We start from the raw sequence: 13,891 nt of genomic DNA on the forward strand, positions 1-13,891 counted from the left end.
CGATAAGATTTGCTCTCAACGAAGTAAGAAAGATATCGAGCGATATTTTACTTGCTTCGACAAACCAAGGATATCGCATCTTGGCGATAGCTTTATAAAATATCGCGGAAAACAACAGTATAGAGTTTAATACAAATTTTCTTTCTCTTTTTGTTTAAACTTTTACATTTATCATCTCGAGTTGTTTAATTTGAGAAAAAAAGATTAATATTTAACCAACAATCGGAATATTCTTAAGATCTATCAACTAGGTAAATGCCACTCGTATATCAATTTTGATATATACATACAATTTCAATAAATATTGATCTAATACTAATAATAAATTAACAAATATAATCTCGAGTTGTCGACCGAGCGCAAAAAGATTGATATTTACAACAATCGGAATATTCTTAGGAGCCGATCGGTCAACGAAACGCAAAATATTCGTATACCAGTTTCGATACATACGTACAATTTCAACTAATAAATATTCCACGCGAAATATTGCGGACACGATCGAGTAACGGAATGCATCTCGCGCAGCGTTCGAAGCGAGGAGGAGGGGAAAAAGAGGGACGAGTCGTGAAATCGAGCAAACGGGCCGTTCGAATCGCGAAACACAACAAATGCGCGCGTCTCCTCTCTCCGGAGGGTGCCGTCATTCTTGACAGTCGCCCTCGGCCCCTCCCTCCCCTTCTACGTCGTCGTCGTCGTCGTCGTCGTCCTCGTCGTCGCCTTTGTCCCGTTCGATCGATCGATCGATCGATGAAGTTCCTCTCGACGAAGAAACAAAAGCATAATTTATATCCGGGGAAAATAAGAAGGGAGCATGGGCAGAATCGTCGTGCCAGTCGTCTCTCGAACAGGAAGGGATATGTCAATGGGCTTTCTTGACTGACGATGAGAATAATATCGGTATTGTTCTTGATAAATTATTCCAACGATATTGAACCGATTTCGCTCCGATCCGGATCCTCCGTGCACGCCGGTACTACGTCAGCAGTGGCGTCGTCGCGTTGCAATTATAATTGAAAATGTAAAGAACGAGGAGAAAACTTTATTTTTCATTTTTAAAATTGCACACTTGATCTTTTGTAAACGACAGTATATGAAGAGATCGATATCTTTTTCTCAGAATCGTAATTTGAAATGTTTCGAACGTTCCATTTTGATCTTAGGGAAAATTCTATTTTTCATTTTTAAAATTGCACACTTGATCTTTTGTAAACGATCAAGTGTATCCTTTTTTCTTTCAAGTGGACAGACCTCGATTTCAAAACGTTTCGAACGTTCCATTTTGAAAATAGAATGTGTTGCGGTAAGTGATGATTATACTCTGAAAAAAAGTATACTGAAAAAAAATATCCAACTTCTTTCAAACGCGATCGCTTTTCTCCAACGAGAAGCAACAAACAAAAATAAAAATTTCTTCTTTTTTTTGCGAGATGAAATGCTCTTAGATTTGCAGAGAGAGAAAGAGAGAGAGAGAGAGAGAAATGAAATTGAAATAACAAAATAAAGAGGCGCGCCGAGTTGGCTGTCCGCAATCGGCGCAATTGTGCGGTAACTATGCCGATTCTTCCATTCGAGATTTACCACGCACAATATCTAGGCAGAAGCGAACGCACTGAAAGCGCGGGTCGAACAAGGGCTGCGAGATAACAGAACGCGGCAGCCATTGTCCACCGTGGACAATGCAAGGCTGCTGGATCATGCTAGGAGCAATCTACATCTTCACCAATGTATCATAGAGCGCGTGTTACGATAGAACCCCTCAAATCGTTTATCCTCTATCCTCCTCTCCTTCCTTCGTTTCATATCGAGTTATAAGGAGGGCCATGGTATGCGCTGTTATTGCATCCACCGTGCGTCGAGGAATATTGAGATATCTTCCGAGGAGAAACATTCCGTTGACCGACCACTGTTATCGTGCAGATAAAAAAAAAAAGGAAAAGAAAAAATAAAGATCTTTTGTATCGAAAAAATTCTGCATCATCGTTGAGTAAAGATCTTCTCGAGAGGCTCGATTAAAAGTTAAATTATTTTAATAAACAATCCTCCGTGTGCCGATATCTCGATATTTGCATAGATATCTCGATGTGTGCGAGAAGGGGATGAAATTTCCTGAAAATTTCAACCCGAAATTTGATACATCAGGCGTTGTTTCGAGCGACAGTTGAGGAAGGGCGCACAAGTGACTCGCGAATTCCTGTTCCGTGTGAACACCTGGACTTTGTACCTGAGAAGATGGCGTCGCAGATAACATTGTCTCGCCTTTTGTCGGCCCGCTCGTCGGGATTATCTACGGCGCCTTTCGCACGATGCCACCTTTATATCATCATCGTGGTCAGGTAGCCGCTGTATAATTTAACGAAACGATATACTCAAAAACGTAACGCTCCTTGGTGAAAGTGTATCTCCACGTTTTGATAATGTAAGAAGAAACTCCTCTCCTTTCAAATTAATCTCTCTCGTCGTAATTTTTATATTTCAAGAAATGAAAAATGATTATCCCTTCCCCCCCTCCAATTATTTAATTCGTATAATCGTTATTTAATAGTTACCTTTCTCTGATTCTTTGATCGAAATTTTATCGAATATCGATCTGCTACAAATTATCCTTCGTAATTAAAATTAATCGACCGAGAGCACGAGGAGGAAGAAGAATCGTCGCTGGCAAGATTTAAGAAACGATGCTCTTATATCGTAACGTGTTTATAAACGTCTGCATTATCGTCCAACAATGTTGCACGATTTCTCATCGATGCAATCGAATTGGAGGCAACGCCAGCTCCAATTTTTCTCACCGCGAATGTTCAACGACCGATGCGATCTACGACGAGCCGCGGTTGCCAATTTATTAATCTTCATTTTTCAATGTTGCAACACAACGAAACACGCCGACTCCACGTATCCAGGTATTGGCGAGGAAGAGAGTTTATCGGATCACTTTGGTAGAAAATGTGCGCAGTAGCCTTTAAACCCGTAATTGGCATCGTCCGTCAATGACAGCCGGACTGCTACCACACCCCTTTCGTTGCAACCCAACATTTGTGCAACCTGCTTCCGCAAATTACATTCACGATTTATCTCCCTCTCCTCCTATTTTTTATCGCACTTGATTACAGGATTTACTTGTCGGATCGAAAATTGTTTAAGATCGTTCGTTTACCGAAACAAAAACAACCTCGTAACTTTCTTACCGAATCCGAAAACGGGATTTCTCGAAAATCCTTCCTGAATTTTCGAATTAAATTTCCTACGCTTTCCTGCAAACTGAAAAAAAAAAAAAAGAAAGGAAAAACCAATCGTCTGATTGAAACAGGAATAGCACGATTCGTGGGTAAAGGCTCGAACACACATCCGCACGTTCCGCAACGACTCTTCTCTCGCAACGGGATCGGAGGAGCGGGCGAGCTTGATCGAGCGGATCGAGGAGGATTCGAGCGTTTATTCGGCGTGGCAAAAACCGTGAACCGATCTCGTTACCTCTCCTTTCCCTCCCCTCGATTCGGTGCGCGAACGTAGTCGAGAGCAATTACAAAAGGGCGATGGAGAAATCCGCAAGTGGCACGTATTGCAGCCCGTCGTCTGCGAGGGGATCCTGAATGCCGGGGTATCCTCTTTCCTCGAACCTCTTAGCGCTATTTAGCGGATCCTTTTACGGGACACCAGGTCCCCCGACAAGAAAGGAAAGCGCGGCAAACGGGCCGACCGAGCCAACAACGGAACAACAGGGCGAAAAAGAGGCGAGGCGTTTCGAAGAGAGGCACCAACCTCTGCTGCAACAACCAGAAGAAGAAGAAGAAGAAGAAGAAGGAGAAGGAAGAAGAGGAAGAAACAGGAGAAGAAGAAGAAGAAGAAGAAGAGGTAGTGGTGGTGAAAGGCGGAGGTGGAGTACCAAAATGGCGGCGGCCAGGTCCAGTCCAGGACAAGATAAGCCTTTGTGCCCGTGCAGGGGCCCCGGGGCCAAAGGATCCCCTCGTTTCGGTCTCATATTTCGCGAATCCCGCTATCATATTTTACTCGTTGCTCCCCTCCCCCTCCTACCACCACTCGGCCCTTTCGGCCTGTCCCTCATTTTTTGCTCTCTCACTTTTCGGCCTCCTCCTCGCCCTCCACCCCCCTCCCTCGATTGTTCGTCGCTCTGGAGAGGGAGAGAGGGGCCTGCCCTGTCTCTTGACGCTTCGCTCTGGATGAATATCGCGCGGCAACCCTCATTGTCGCGGCTGCTTTGTACCGACGTGCTTATTATGTCCACGTCGCGGAATACATTATGCAAATATCATATTTACGCGGTGGAAGGTGGTTCTTTGGAGACCGTGCAGGGCGGAGAGAGACCAACGGGAAGGAAATTTTTAATTTTCTCTCTTTGGGGAAGAGAACCAAGCGGAAGATTCTTTCGTTTCAATCGTAACGAACCTTATCGATCAATTTTTCAATCGTATAATTGGCCTAGCCATCTCGACGATTTGATCGTTAAAAGTAAGAAACATGGACTTGGCTCGGATGGATTTCCAATTTTAAAGAGACGAATATGTATATCGAATTGGAAAGCGAGAAGAAAAAGTTACGGGTCAATTGATATACGCGCGGGGAAGGGGGAATTGCTGTTTAAGAAAAAAAAAATTCATTTGCGTATCGAAACCCTCTCGTCGATTAATTCGTCGCCGTTGAATTTAATCTGGCGACGTTATTACCGAAACCCCCGACCCACGTTGATCGCCGTCAAACGAATCCCTCGGGGGTAGATGGACAGGGCCCAACCGGTTTCGGGAACCGGGCACGAAAAGAGGGACGCGAGCCGGATTAAATTATTGTCGTCAGGAGAGGTTCCCCTTCTATTCTTCTATCTCGAGAAATTTTGTAGAAAAAATTGAGGGTTCGGATAATTTTTCATAAATTTTCTTAAGTAGCCTCGTTAATCACAGATGTGTATTTATTTGTTATTATTAGAAGGAATCAAAAAGCTTTGATCTCGAAACTAATTCGAAATACGACTCCTGCTTCATTCCCGAAAAGCTTCTTTCCACAGAATGGAAAAAAAGAAAAAGGTCAAAGGTAGTCAAAGAATTGACACGCAATCGTCGCGTAAGCGATAACTCGAATCCAAAGATCCAATTAACGTCGCGAAGGAGAGATGATACACGGACTTCTCTTTCGCTCGATCCTCCGTTTCCTTTGGCACAACGTTCATCGATTAGCCATAACCACCCCTCATCCTCGAGCCAATCTCCGCTCGACCGCTCGAAGGCGTTTGCCCGATTCCCGCCGATATCGAGCGTGCGCCGCTCATTATTCGATTATACCCCGATTATCGAGCCGAGGGATCTCGATTGGCCTCTCCTATGCTAGAGAGGCCCTTAAGGGCCCGTTCTCCCGCCAACCGAGGAGGAGGAAGACGGTTTCCACGGCTCCGCGTCAAACAATTAAGGTTGACTTACGCGTGGCCGAGGCGCGTTACCACCGTCCGTGTTAAAAGAGTAAACGAGTTACCGGCCTTGCCGCGGATCAGATAAACGCGAAACCGTGGCCCTGTCATCTCGGAAGAATTTACAGGCGACGTCGTCGCTGGACTGAGAGAAAGAGAGAGAGATTACGTTTCTCGGCTGCTATCAACTCGGCGAAATCTTGATTTCCGCTCGTGGCCGGTTTCGCGCCCGACGCTTTTCCACGAAAACGCCGCGATGCGCGAGAAACTCGATATTTTCTTTGGTGATCGTCGGTAGCGTAGGAACCGCTTTCATCGATCGGAAGAGCAATTCGTATAATGGAGGATGACGAGTTAATAATCGTAACGAATTTAAACTCGATTCACGATCCTTTTTATCGTAGAAAATTTTAACAGATCTCTCTTTTTTATTTATACGTACTTTGAATTCCTTATCAAGCAATTCGTTCTAACATTTATCCTGTCGTGCAAGAAGTGCGAATTTAATAATAAATTCGAAGATTGAAAATGCAACGAGATCTAAAACGACCGTGCATCTCGACACCTATACCGAAATGCAAACGAAAAATTCTCGACGCGATCGTATTCCATATTAATATAATACAAATTTTCCTGTCTTCGACGCACACGTTTCGTTGAAACCATTCCAAAAGTACGAAGTAACATATTTAACTCTTCGAGTGTTACTCTCGAGAGGGGAAAAAAGAGTTCACTTACCAGGCATGCAGACGCAGCGGAAGGTTCCAGGGTCGTCGAGACAGGAGCCATCGTTCTGACAGGGATGGGATTCGCACTCGTTCACGTTCGTTTCGCATCTCGGCCCCGTGAATCCCTGCGTGCAGTTGCAAGCGAACGAGCCGGGCGTGTTCACGCAAATACCGTCGTGCTCGCAAGGGGATCCTGGAACGGAGAAGAAAACATTTTTTTTTCGCAAACGATCGTCGAGAAGAAACGGAGTAAGAAAGTATCGCATCTGAGGCAAATGGGTTTGCGTAAAGGGTCGATAATTAAAGGAGAAACGGTGAGTGTTCGGCGCATAAATAATTAATAGGAAAGAGCGGAAAAGAGCGGAGCGCGCAGGTGCGCGCGTCCCCCCGTGGGATGCGCGACAAATGCAGGCTGGGGCGGCCTTAATTGGCCAGGTCGACGCGGTTTTTCGAGGAGCTGCCATTAGGGAAAGAGGTAGAGGAAGGGAAGAAAAAGCTACGAGCGCCATAAGAAGGAAGCTGCCGCGCGCGCGGATTCCATCTCCTCCCCTCAACGGAGGAGGAATTCTTCCCGCTCGACGATCCGTTTCGTTTTCTCGGAGTTACGCGGTTCGCGCTAATTGCAATAAGATAATCGCCCCGCTGTCAGATGATTTCGCCATTCGAGAAATGAGCGTTTCATTAAGCCTTAAGAAATTAAGAATTAAGAAGAATTAATTCGGTCACCGTTTTAATTCGCTCCACCGCTGTAATTTTAATTCGAAATTAAAATTGAACTTTACTTTTCTTTCCTTTCTTTTTTTACGGAATGAGTTTAGGAAATGTACGTATGAACGGTATGAACTGTCAAAAAGCTATCGATTTTCCGTTTTTACGTTTCTCTACTTGTATAAAAAAGTAAAGGAACAGATAATATATCCCGATGATTTCTACACCACTGCAAATTAAGAGAGAGTTACACTCCGCTCAGAATATCCAATAACAACAAATTGCTAAATCTGTCATCTACGTTTTCCGCTTCGTTATTTTATACCACTTTACGATCTCCTCCTCTCTCTTTCTCATCCTCTCTAATTAAAAATAAAACTCTGCTGGAGTCTTTCACAGGAGCCAGATTTTCCAACCAGCCATTATCTAACCAACTCTCTCGAGAAATTCCATTCCCCGTTACAGGAATGCCTGCGCGTTACACGTCGTTCCTTTAGCATACAATGCCGATCTTGAAAGAAAGCGTGCCCCTCGCTACACCTCCTCGTTCCCAAGGTGAACGCTTACGATATTTGCGAAAACTTTTTCGAGAAGCAGCAGCGGAGAGCGGCCACGTTCATACGAAATTGCGACAGAAGCCACGACACGGCCGCATGCCAGCTTCGTGTAATCCGCCGCCACGGTTTTTCCGGCCGGATCCGTAATTGGCGTTGGCCGCGCGCCACGTTTCATCACGAGAAAAGGAGGGGAGAAAAAGCGAGGGGTGCACGCGTGTTAGCGAGGGGGGAGGGCGGCAAGAAACGCATTGCTCGGCCGTGTTCGCGATCGAGCAGATGACGAATCGGACGAGTCATCTCTTCAAGGACGACGCCACGGATGATGATGGAAGGAAGCGAGAGATGGATGGATGGATGGGTGCTCGCGTCGGGTTATTTTACGAGTGGGTGAATTGATTAAGAGTGTAAGATTAACGAATTATTCGTGACGATCGATAAAAATCGTAAAAGAAAAGCTAAGAACGTTTGCAATTTTGATGAAATAATATTGTGTAATTGTCACGATAAAAGAAAAATGCGAGGTGACGATATTCAGCTCGAAATTTATTCGAAAATAACGATCGATCCTTTGTTTTAACGTTTTGATATAAAAGTAGCGCTATTTTTGCCGTTTCCGCACCAACTTTACATCTCGCGAATATATCATTAACTCGAAGGAAATTAATTTTCTAAATTAAAAAGAATTTATTATTCTTTCGCTCTTCGTTCAAGATTCAAAGTCTGCCGATCTACAAAGTGTCAATAAATACGAAATAATTATCGAGTAAGACACAAAAATGGCGTTGTTATCCGATCTGAACATCAACGGATCTTCTCTCTATAAAACCGCGAGCATTATTAAAACAATCCTTTATTGCCGCTTTTAATAAAACGAGAGACGGAGGCGAAGATTATTGAAAAGGACGACGGAACATTCTCCTCCATTTAACGATTCCTTCGAGACGAATCGTTTAATACAGAAATTTCTATACGCCATACACCGAGTTCTATAAATGCACACGTATCGGGGAAATGTTGCTCGTGTCCTCGAATATAATATCACGGGTAATCGATTAATCGCGAAACAGCACGAAGAGAGAGAGAGAGAGAGAGAGAAGATTCACTGTGTTAGGCAGCAGCGGTTTCTTCTCTTGTCCGAGAGAGGAGCTTAATCTACCAGAAAATATGCAATCTAGATAATAACAGAGCAGAGGTTCGAGCTGGTGGTCATTATGGTTGTTATTAAACTTAAAATAACGAAATTTAACGTTTAATTAGATTGGTTGGTGCACCGGTGCCACCGCTGCTGAGAGAGCGGACGGATTTAAAGCCTCCTAACTTCCGGTTCAATCTCATTACCGACGTCTCCTGCTCTCACCGCGACAACGAAGAATGGGAGGAGATCGACCTCGCCTTTCTCTTTATCGCGCCAATTTCGATGAACTTTATCGAAGCTTTATCGAAAATTCCCGCGCACGATCCCGCGTAACAATTGCTCCTTTCTGAAATTCTCAATTTTTATTATCCACGACGGAACATCGTTTTCGATATCCTATTCGAAGAAAAAATTTCTCCCTTTCTCTCCCATTCACTTATTCGCTTGTCGTCGATTCAACTAGACGAGAAATTTCGAGAAAAAGAACCCCCCCGGGAACGATATTTCGTTTTCTTTTTTCGAAGAAGAAGAAGAAGAAGAAGAAGACGTGAAATCGAAGACGTTTTTGAAGAAATCTCCGAATACCTGAGAATTATCTTTGTTTCCAGTCGATGTAGATTTGTCTCGAGGGGATCGGGATGAAGAATAAAAGTGTTCTAAAAATAACTAATTCAACTCCAAGACGGATCCATCTGAAGAGGGGGACACACAAATCTCATCCACTTGGATTTCCACTTTATTCCGGATTTTCAAGCTATATATACATATATATATATACACATATGTGCAGGTATATAGGTGTCGATCGAGGCAGGTATACGAACTCCCTGGTGCCCCCCCTCTCGGTATCGGTTTACCATTGTCAGGGCAACGTTGCCAAATTTCGGTGTAACAATGGGTCTTTGTTTAGCAGAGGCAGGTAGCCCCGGTTCCTCTTTGGAGATCCGGCCAAATCGACTTCGCCACGAAACGAAGGAGAAGGCGAGGAAACGTGGCCCTCGAAACGAAACGGGGGGAAGAGAGAGAGAGAGAAAGAGCTTGAGCACGAAGGAAGAGGGATTTCGTTACGGGTTACCACGTTGTTTGCACTGGCACGCAATCAACGGCTTGCGGAACTCACACGAAGCCCGTTACGGGCCCACTAAGGGGAGGAACTCGATCCGCGGGCCCACTTTTCGGTAGGACCGTCGTTATTTCGTGCATCGTGTCGAGATTCGGGGAAATCCGTTTTTAAAGATTGTACCGCAGTAATTGTAATTGAAAATATTTTTCCCCAATTAATTCATACCGCTTCTTATCTTTTCACTTCGTTAGATTCATCTACTTGATTACATTAAACGTTAGGAAAGAAGATTCTTAATATCGAGTGCAACTTACATCGAGGATACGCGTTCGTAAAAAAACCGAGGCAACTGTTGCGTCGCAAAGCGACGTTTCCCAACCCACTCCCCTCGAAACGAAACGACTCCATCATCGAAAACAACCTCGCGGCGACCCACCGGTGTTTCGCCTCGACGACAGATTAAGACCCATCCCGATATATATATTATTAATTCAGCGAACAACGGATAAGCGAACAAGGAGGGAAGCGACGGAGAAGGAGAGATAAAAATGGCGAGATCGAGAGGTTACTTTCACCGAGTGGCCGGCGCTGTCACGAATTATGACGTCTCGGCCGGTGTCACCTTCGAGTACGAGGGGCCGCAAAGATGGCCGTGTAATTCAACACCGGGGACGGAGAACGACCCCGATTTGCGGTGGTCCCTCGTCGCGAACGGGACGACGTATTCGGCGACACGGCGTAAATATTTATAAGGGAGACGGAGGAAAGTCGACGGTTGGATAAAAGCGAACGAAGGACGCGTTTGGGCGCCCTGACTCACGCCGGGGGTCACCCCTCCCAGCGCGAATCGCAAGAAAGAATCGGGGCCCCTCGAAACGAGCTTATCTCGCGGGGAGAATAAATTGGCCGGGTTCGTCGGAATTGGCGACGGTGCTTTTCCCTTTGTGGGAGTTGGAGCGACGAAAAACTTCACCAAATTTCTTCCACTGATGCGCGACTTGTCGCGAATAAAATTGCAATTAAACGAAATAGGGATTGGGATCGTTTTCGGTGTTTTGCCGCCCGGTGTAATTGAGGTTTCCAAGTAACGAGTGATGGTTTTTGGGGGAGAAACGAGTTGAAGATGGATGGTGAGGACGCGAGAGGAAACTCGCTGCAAACCTGATTTTTATCAAATTTATACGCGACAAATTATCTTGTATCCTTTAAAAATATACCACTTTGGCTTACTTTTAGAGGGATAATATTAAAAAATATACTTTTCGAAATGATAGGAATGACAGGGAAACAATTATGTTCTTCCTTTAACAATTTTGCTGAGAGATCAATTTTTCTCCTCAAATTGTTATTCCCAAAAGTAAAAAAGGAAATGGAGCTTTCGAAATATCGAGGTGAAGCAACAAAGAAGTGATTTGCCTGCGAGAGAAGAGGGTGGAATCGGGAGCGATTCCTAACGTGTTTGACGTGATCGACCGATAATTGTGCCCATCGGCCGTCAATAAACCGATCCCAGGGGATTTCGTGTCAGGGAGCAACGAGAGCTGTCGCTTTTATCGGAGTGGAGGATCTTGGGAGAAGGAAAGGGGTGGAGGACGTTCCGGCGGATTTAATTTGGGTGGAAGGGGGAACGAAGAGGAGGAGAACACGAGTATTTCGGTGTTAAAAACTTTAAATGAAAGAGGGAGGGGAGAGAGAGAGTTCGATAATGGTAGGCTCCGAGATATATGAAACTTTTAATAATAAAGTATTCGTATTTTCGAGAAAATTGCCGGAATTAAAGTTTCGTTCGCTTGAATAATTTCGTTTAACAAACTCGGTTAATCCAATTGTCAAAAAAAAAAAAAAAAGAGAAAAAACCCAAGCCTTGATTACAAATCCTTGGCTCCAATAATCGAACGCTCATCCCCGATTAAATTTAAACACCGTGTTTAACGTCTTAATATACGTGTATTAAGATATAACCCGTTCGATCATCCTTTATCACTGTCGGCCGAGCAACGAGGAAAGAGCAGGTCATCCGGTTCCATTTCTGATCATTTCCGAACCATCGGTATAATAATGGCTCGCCCCCAACGAACGAGGCCATCACCGATGAAAGACGATGAAAAACGGGGAGAGAGAAGCGAACGAGCCTCGAAAGAACCAAGGTGAAGAAGAAGAAGAAGAAGAAGAAGAAGAAGAAGCGTAGGAAGAATCGTTCTGGTCCTCTGAGGGAAGGAGAGAGGGAGAGGAGGAGGAGGAAAGGTCCTCTTTGAGTAATGTCTTCCTAATTACAATCCTCGCGTTCGAAGCATAACACACGGCACTGGTCCACCAAACGAAAACGGGTTTCTCGAATGGGTGGTTCGAACCCACCAGTCCAGAAAAACTGGCATCCTTAATTCATTATGCGGCTATAAAAAAAGCTTTAACGGTCGAAATCTGGTGCAGAGGGCCATTCGCCGCTTTCCCCTACCACGGCTTTCCACAGCTTTCCCCCTCCACCCCGAACTATTCCACTCTATCCCGTCCATCCGCGGTGTCGATGCACTCGAGAATTCTCGACTCAAAACAGGGGAAAGGGAAAAATAAATAAATAATATAATAAAAAGAAGAAGAAGAAGAAGAAGAAAAGGAGGCTACTAGAAGAAACTAAAGACCCCGCAGATTGATCGCTCGGTCGGGACGCGCGAATGTTTGCTAAATTACGGCGGCCACGCTCGAGAAGCCGAAACAGCGTTTAATGAAATACAGAAAATGAATCGTGACCGCGGTCGTTACGCCGCCCTTCATAATGACGGCACGCCTATAAAGTGTAAACGTCCCTTGGCATCGAAGGCAAACGAGGCCGATTGTTAACCCCCGAAATCCAATTAAATCAGCTGGGTGGTTGATTAACGCGATGAAGAGAGAGAAAGAGAGAGACGAAGGAAAGAAAGGCTTTGCACTAATGCGATGAAAATCTATCTCTCTCTTTTTCTTCTTCTTCTTTCGTGTCTCGCGTGCGAGAGAAATACGGATGTCCATCCGGAGTTGAGAAGAAGAGGGGGTGAATGGTACGCGCATAGGGTACAAAGGAAGTGTTTCTGATTATTAATGAAGTGTCTTTGTCTGGAACGAAACGTATTAACCGGCACGCTCACCTAAGCCAGGCGGCGCGTATTTATTACCGAGAATGAAAGGGATTTACTTAGATGCGTTTCCAACTGCTTCTTCTTCTTCTTCATTTTTCCCACTTCTTTCTCGCGGTTCGGCTTTCTCGTTTTGTTTATAGACGTTGTTCCAAATGAGCAAGTGACTGATCGCGGATGGGGATGCTCGAGCGACCATTTCAACTGACGCTAGCGCCTCCTTTGTTCGATTTTGAGATTGCGATTGAAAGACAAATTTACTAGACACATAAAGGGAATTAACGCGCAAAATTACTTGGGACGATCCGTACGTGTACAATTTAAATGTGAGTAAATACATTTGCTATAACTTCTATATACGTACGTATTTATATATATCCGTGTATAGTAAAAATTCTCCTCTGGAATAATTGTTTCCATTGTAATTTACGCGAGAGAGAGAGGGAGGGAGGGGGAAAAAGTGCGGGGTTTTTCCTTGGACGGGTTGGCTCGATTTCCTTTTGGATTAACGGTGAACGGCTCTCTCGTTACCATGACCATTACCATTTTTCATGGTTTACGGGTGATCGAGCACGGCCACGGCCGTTTTCTACTTATTCCCGTGTCAACGTGACGCCGAGATGGGATTGACAGCGCGCGTTCCACGTCGACGCAGTATCATAAATCGAATTCCAGCTGATAATACCATCGAGATAAAACCGCATCATGAAAGGTAGGCGGTTTATGCCCGCGTACCCACGAGAAAATCGTCGAGGTGTGTGGGCCCCATGCTGGCTTCTCGATTCCTCTCCTAGCTATTAATTAAACCGCGACTACTGCCTGTCCGCTCGTTAATTACCCGCCCGTTTTATCCCATTTTCACCGCATCGCCACTCCTATTTTCCCGGATTTTCTTCAATTTCTCTCCGCGTATGTGCGCCACGGACCCGAGCACTTACATTTTTCTCTTCGTTCGACGCGTGTGTCCGCATTTTTCCCGAATTCATGCTTAATTTCGCCCGTCAAAATTGTAATCCGCCACAATTTCGATTCGAGGATTCGATCCCCTATGAAAGTTTGAATGGTAACAAGATTTATATATATAAAAAAAACCAAGCGCGTCGCGAATAATACATTTTCTAGCTCCGTGAACGAGGAGGAGGAGGAGGAAAGTCGTTGGGCGTCGATGAAAGGG

At 44.8% G+C, this 13,891-nt stretch overlaps 1 protein-coding gene across 3 annotated transcripts in view; it reads right to left on the reverse strand.

Annotated features, from left to right (window-relative positions):
- The window catches only part of LOC107998104 (neurogenic locus Notch protein), a 196,827-nt gene that overhangs the window by 60,726 nt on the left and 122,210 nt on the right, over positions 1–13,891 (reverse strand). For all 3 annotated transcript variants that reach the window (XM_028666933.2, XM_017057142.3, XM_017057143.3), the window contains one exon: positions 6,155–6,337. In XM_028666933.2, coding sequence (XP_028522734.2) covers positions 6,155–6,337 — 183 coding nt within the window. The remainder of the gene's footprint in view (positions 1–6,154; positions 6,338–13,891) is intronic.

This window comes from Apis cerana, linkage group LG3 (genome assembly GCF_029169275.1).
Source record: "Apis cerana isolate GH-2021 linkage group LG3, AcerK_1.0, whole genome shotgun sequence".
Lineage (NCBI taxonomy): Eukaryota > Metazoa > Arthropoda > Insecta > Hymenoptera > Apidae > Apis > Apis cerana.